This window comes from Otolemur garnettii, unplaced genomic scaffold, assembly GCF_000181295.1.
Source record: "Otolemur garnettii isolate 467f Iridium unplaced genomic scaffold, OtoGar3 scaffold00255, whole genome shotgun sequence".
NCBI classification, from domain to species: domain Eukaryota; kingdom Metazoa; phylum Chordata; class Mammalia; order Primates; family Galagidae; genus Otolemur; species Otolemur garnettii.
In genome coordinates, this window is record NW_003852650.1 from 576939 (window position 1) to 583318 (window position 6380).

Below are 6380 nucleotides of genomic sequence, written 5' to 3' on the forward strand. Positions count from 1 at the left end.
AAACTAATACAACCTTTTTGGAAGGAAGTATGGAGAACCCTCAAAGAACTCAAGCTAGACCTCCCATTTTATCCTATAATCCCATTACTGGGCATCTACCCAGAAAGAAAAAAGTCCTTTTATCATAAGGACACTTGCACTAGATTCTTTATAACAGCTCAATTTACAATTTCCAAAATGTGGAAACAGCCTAAATGCCCACCAATCCAGGAATGGATTAACAAGCTGTGGTATATGTACACCATGGAATACTATTGAGCCATTAAAAAATGGAGACTTGGCAGGCGCCTGTGGCTCAAAGGAGTAGGGCACCGGCCCCATATACTGGAGGTGGTGGGTTCAAACCCAGCCCCGGCCAAAAACTGCAAAAAAAGAAAAAGAAAAAAGAAAAAAATGGAGACTTTACAGCCTTTGTATTAACCTGAATGGAAGTAAAACACATTATTCTTAGTAAAGCATCACAAGAATGGAGAAGCATAAATCCTATGTACTCAATTTTTTTTTTTTTTCAGTTTTTGGGCTGAGCTGTGTTTGAACCTGCCACCTCTGGCATATGGGGCCAGCGCCCTACTCCTTTGAGCCACAGGTGCTGCTCTGTTCCTCAATTTTGATATGAGGACAATTAATGACAATTAATAACATGGTGGGGTGGGGGAAGGGAAGAGCAGAGAGATAAAGAAGGAGGAGAGTGGGGAAAGAAGAGCAGAAAGAGGGAAGGAGGGAGTTGGGTGGGGTCTTGGTGTGTGCCACACCTTTTGGGGGCAAGACACGATTGTAAGAGGGACTTTACCTAAGAAATGCAATCATTGTAACTTGGTTTCTTGTACCCTCAATGAATCCCCAACAATAAAAAAAAAAAAAAAGAAATTGAAAAGTACTGCTGATGGTGCTTGATATAGCATGGACCAGAAAAAAAAAAAAAGTGACTTGGAAGGAAAAGCCTCAAATTAATAGTATATCTCTAAAAGCTATGAATAGAAAAATAAAAGAGAAAATTCTTTTGGAAGGAAAAGTGTTTGTATTAACAATATAACTTTTGGGTGGGGAAACCATTTTATTTTTCTTTTAAAACTTAGCTTTTGCTTTTCACAAGATGGCACCAAAAGCAAAGAAGGAAGCTCCTGCCCCTCCCAAAGCCAAAGCCAAGGCAAAGGCACTGAAGGCCAAGAAGGCAGTGCTAAAAGGCATCCACAGCCACACAAAAAAGGAAGATCTATACATCACCCACCTTCCGGTGACCAAAGACTCTGAAGCTCCGGAGGCAGCCCAAATATCCTCGGAAGAGCACCCCCAGGAGAAACAAGCTTGACCACTATGCCATCATCAAGTTCCCCCTGACCACTGAGTCTGCCATGAAGAAGATAGAAGACAACAACACACTTGTGTTCATTGTGGATGTCAAAGCCAACAAGCATCACATCAAATAGACTGTGAAGAAGCTTTTATGACATTGATGTGGCCAAGGTCAACACCCTGATCAGGCCTGATGGTGAGAAGAAGGCAGCATATGTTCAACTGGCTCCTGATTATGATGCTTTGGATGTTGCCACCAAAATTGGGATCATCTAAACCAAGTCCAGCTGGCTAATTCTAAATATATGACTTTTCACCATAAAAACAAAACAAAACAAAAAAAAACTTAGCTTTTGAAACTTTCTACGTAAGCCTATATTACTTTGCTCCTTTAGATGTATTCCAATTTCAGTGAGCTGTGATGCCACGGCCCTCTACAACACCTGGCTATTTTTTTGTTGCAATTTGGCCGGGGTCAGGTTTGAACCCACCACCCTCCATGTATGGGGCCAGCGCCTTATCCACTGAGCCACAGATGTCACCCTGTATACCAATTTCAAAAGTTTAAAGTTTGTTTTCCTTGTACTATTCTTTCATTTTTTATGCAAGTTTAATTTTTTTCTCAAAATAAAAATTATTAAGGAAAATGGCATATATAGTTGGTCAAATCACTGATTTGTTCCTTAAAAAAATCATTTATATGTGATCATGAATGCAATTTTCTGGTGAAAATGTGCAGGTATTTCTTAAAATACTTTACTAGAGCTATTAAGCATCCTTTTAGAGATCTTAGTCTAGTGGCAATACATGGTAAACCAGGCTTTTCTGTCAATGAAATGAATAATTTTGAAAATAAAATCACACTTCAGGTATTGCTTTAAGTTTAGCAAGTGTTCAAAGAGGAGACTTGTTATTAGGGACAGTATTGTAATATTTATTTTTTGTTATTAAGAAGATTTTTCTTTATTTTGAAAAGGATTCCTTTCCATTGAAGGTTCGTGGAATCCATTTGATAAATGAACCAGCAATTTTCCATGCTGTTTTTTCCATGATTAAACCATTTCTGACTGAAAAAATTAAACAACGGGTAAGTAAACCTCAAGTCACAATTCCTCTACACCAAACATTCCAACCCTTTTTCACTTAAGCATTGCTTTATCATTTTCATCTATACAATTTGTCCAATATTATAAATACTTGTGTAATAAGCTAACTACTTTTATAAATTTAAATTTATTTTTAATTTTGAAAAAGCAAGGATCTTGATTCTAAGGCTGAGGTGTAACTGGGCCTTTGATACATTGCTGGTTTAAATGCAAAATGATGTATTTCCTGTAGAGGGCAGTGTGGCAACACTTGACAAATCAAAGCTGTAGAGCTTCTGGAAATTTATTCTATAGATATACCTGTATATAAACAAAATTACATATACAGGGGGATTCACTACAGCAAAAGATTGGAAATCAGCAAGTGTTTATCATCAGGGGACTGATTAAATAAACCATGATACTTCCATACAGTGGAATGCAACAAGATGAGCAGGATGTTTCGTATAGAGAAGTAAGCAAAATGCACAATAGTGTTTCCAATGTGCTACTTTTGTATATAGAAAAGGGAAATCAAAATACAATTGCATAAAAATTAAAGTAAAGGTTTATACAAAAGATAATATAAAATTATAAGTGGTTACTTTTAGGGAACAAGCATACATGTTCGGACCGGAGTAGAGCAGAATAGGGTTGGGAGCAGGACATCACTGTGTACCTTGTTTTGATTTCTAACCATGTGAATGTGTTATTTATGCAAATAAAAATAAACACATTTCTTAGTTAAACAGGGAAGTTTAATTAAACAGTTTTGGAGTAACTGAAAACCATAGTACCTGAAGTGTGACTTTATGTCAGGCTTATTAAAGCTGAGAAATTTGGTGGTTTTTACCTATCCTGTGGAGCCTTATTTCAGGTGAATATCTAATATCTCTTATATCTAATATATTTTTTTCAAGTTTGAAAATAGACTCTGAGATTTCAAAAATGGCAGCCACTCTTCTACATTAAGCAGTAAAAGAGAATTTTTAGAGCATTTATTTAGACAAACATTGGCATCATCTAATGCCTTAAACACAAAACAATTTTTAAAGGCCTTGACAATGTAAATCTCAAAAATTATTTAAATATAGTGATGTATGAATTATAATAGCATATTTAGAATTTTGGAAAGTATATTCTTTCATATTAAAATAATGTAGTATCTTGTACCTACTCAGAAAATTGTGACCCTAGAACAGGGGTCCTCAAACTTTTTAAAGAGGGGGCCAGTTCACTGTCCCTCAGACTGTTGGAGGGCCAGACTGCGGGCCTGGGACGCGTTGGCTGCTAAGTGGGACAGGCCGTGGCGGCAAAAACACCCAGTGGGCCAGATAAATGTCCTAGGCGGGCTGCATGTGGCCCACGGGACATAGTTTGAGGACACCTGTCCTAGAGCTTCTGTAGAGGTTATATAGTGAATATTATCTGCTTTAGTGATGATGGTCACTTTTTATTCTAATGCTTTTATATAAGTCAAATTTTTTTGTTCATATTTTTTCATTCTTTAATGTAGCTTTTTAATAGCTGGCTAGCCTCTTAAAGATCTAAAAATAAGTATTTCTATTTTGAGTTATATTTTGGACAAAAGAGAAAAAACAAGAATGAACTACACATATTAAACAGGAGAATATGGACAAAAAAAGAAAAAATAAATAAATAATTGAGAAGGAGATGGAGCATTTCTCAGTGAAAGTTATGACACCAAACAGACTTGCTGAAATAGGGGGAGTAAACCCCAATCCAGCCATCATTTCCTTTCCATCATTTCCTTTTCAACTTTTTGGCAACACTCTATAAATTTGCTCATTTTACTCCTTCCTGAGGAATTTCTTCTCGCTTAATTGATATTTCAATTATTTCAGGAAAAAAATTAGGTTCAGGATTGTGAGGTTCCTAAGTGTAGGTCACTCTTTTCATTCATCAATCCTCCTGTCTGGCACATAGTAGGTGTTTATTAAATGAGCTTTGAAGGCATAGATGAACATTTTGCCCTAGAAAATGGAAAAGGGTATTTATTTCTTTTAGCAAAATTTGTTTTGGTTTAAATTTCTACAGTTTTCTGGCATTAAATGATCAATTTTTATAGATAGAAATTTGAGGCTCTCAACCATGATAATTATCTCTTTAATTCTGTACTAGCCAAGACTATCCATCATCTATGCAACATAAATTATTTCTCATATGCCTAATTGTATGCTCAGATGTATGCTTCTATTTAATAGGAATTGATAATATTTAATATCTATACAATAGACCTAGGATATTAGATGGTTTGGGAAGAATCACCTGCACATCAGGGAATAGAATTTATAAAATAATTTTATTTAATGTTTAAAAATCTGTTATTGAAAGAAGAAAAGAAAATCCTTATAAATATTTAGCTGTTATAAGAATGCAAATCTAAGAAAACAGTAAAATGAGAAATGAAGTGAGCAATGAAGGGGATGCTGTCTAAAATGTTTTGGCTATTTCAGATTCATATGCACGGGGACAATTACAAACAAAGCTTACTTCAGCATTTCCCAAACATTCTTCCTGTGGAATATGGTGGTGAAGAATTCTCCATGGACGACATTTGTCAGGAGTGGACAAATTTTATAATGAAGTCTGAAGACTATCTCAGCAGCATTTCTGAGATCATTCAATGAGAAGACGTTATTTCACGTGAATAGCTTTCTAATTAAAAATACATGAATGAGATTCTACCTGGATATGGAAATGAAAGGAAAAAAAAGCAAATCTTTTAAACTAATAAATTCTTGTCTGATCTTTAAAATACAAAAATCTTTGGCAATGAGCAACATGGGATATTTGGGAAACTTTTTTACTTTCTAAAATTCTTTTTGGCTGACTTTTGCATTTGAAAAGATAACATGAAAGTTATTTCTGAAGTAGCTACTCACGTGCACCTTTGCGTCCAGAACATTTCATTTTAAACAAGGTTTCTGATTACAACGATTTAGTAACAAATTCATAAGTAGTAACTAAAAAGCATATTAGCACAAATTAACTGATAACATAAAATCATTAACACTCATTTTGGGTGGGTGTTAGATTATATTATAAGTCAGATTAAAATCTGATTACAGTTTTACAGGCCAGCAAGACAGTTCATCTCAGGGAAATCCTATTTTAGCACATCTGCACAATAGAAGCCTTTGATTGAAGAATCTATATGGCATACTATTGTATATACATCTATGAAATTCTTGTTGATATAGTTGATTAACAAAAATAATTTAGAAAATATGTCAGGCAAGGTTGATGGTATTTTTCAGATTATGCATGGAATAATTTCAGTTTTACTATTATATTAGAATATTCCAACCAAATCCCACAATTTGTATTAACTTAAAAAAATTAGTAGTTAAAATGTGCTGTTTGTTCTGTAGTTTATGTCAGAGTGTTTCATTTATTGAGAAAGATAAAATCTCAGTCCTCATACTCAATATAGCTTTCAAGTATGACATAATTTTATACTTAGTATTTTATAATTTCTTAGTTTTGTTTTAGACTTGAAAATGAAAGAATGGAAGGTACATAATTTGTTGAACATTATTCGGTTACTTGGGTTCCAATATAGTAATAGTATCTTTGTGCAAGGATATGTGTAAGGTATTTTTCTTTATAAGAAAATTATTCTAATTAGGAGACTTATGATTCTCTGTACTTATAGATTCTCTGATAGCTATAATAAAATTGAGAGCAACTGTGAATGTTCTTTAGAGAATGTGTTTGATTTTGATTTAGCATTGGGAAGCTAACTTAACACTGTAATTTTATTTTTATTTTATAAATTTTAGAGACAAGGTTATACTCTGTTGCCCAAGCAGGAGTGCAGGGGCATGATCACGGCTCATTGTAACCTCAAATTCCTGGCTCAAGCAATCCTTCTGCCTCAGCCTCAGTAGTAGCTGGGACTAGAGGCATGTACCACCACGCCCAGCTAATTAAAAACAAATTGGGGGGGAAACAGCACCTGTGGCTCAATGGGTAGGG

General features: G+C 34.8%; 1 protein-coding gene across 2 annotated transcripts in view; it reads left to right on the top strand.

Annotated features, from left to right (window-relative positions):
- TTPA (alpha tocopherol transfer protein) overlaps positions 1-6091 on the top strand; it is a 26916-nt gene extending 20825 nt beyond the window's left edge. Inside the window, exons 4-5 of one of the 2 annotated variants that reach the window (XM_023508541.1) lie at positions 2288-2380; positions 4856-6091. In XM_023508541.1, coding sequence (XP_023364309.1) covers positions 2288-2380; positions 4856-5029 — 267 coding nt within the window. In that variant the 3' untranslated portion in view covers positions 5030-6091. Of the gene's footprint in view, positions 1-2269; positions 2381-4855 lie in introns of both variants that reach the window. The other variant, XM_003802715.3, reaches the window with a different exon arrangement.
- Positions 6092-6380: the final 289 nt, after the last annotated feature.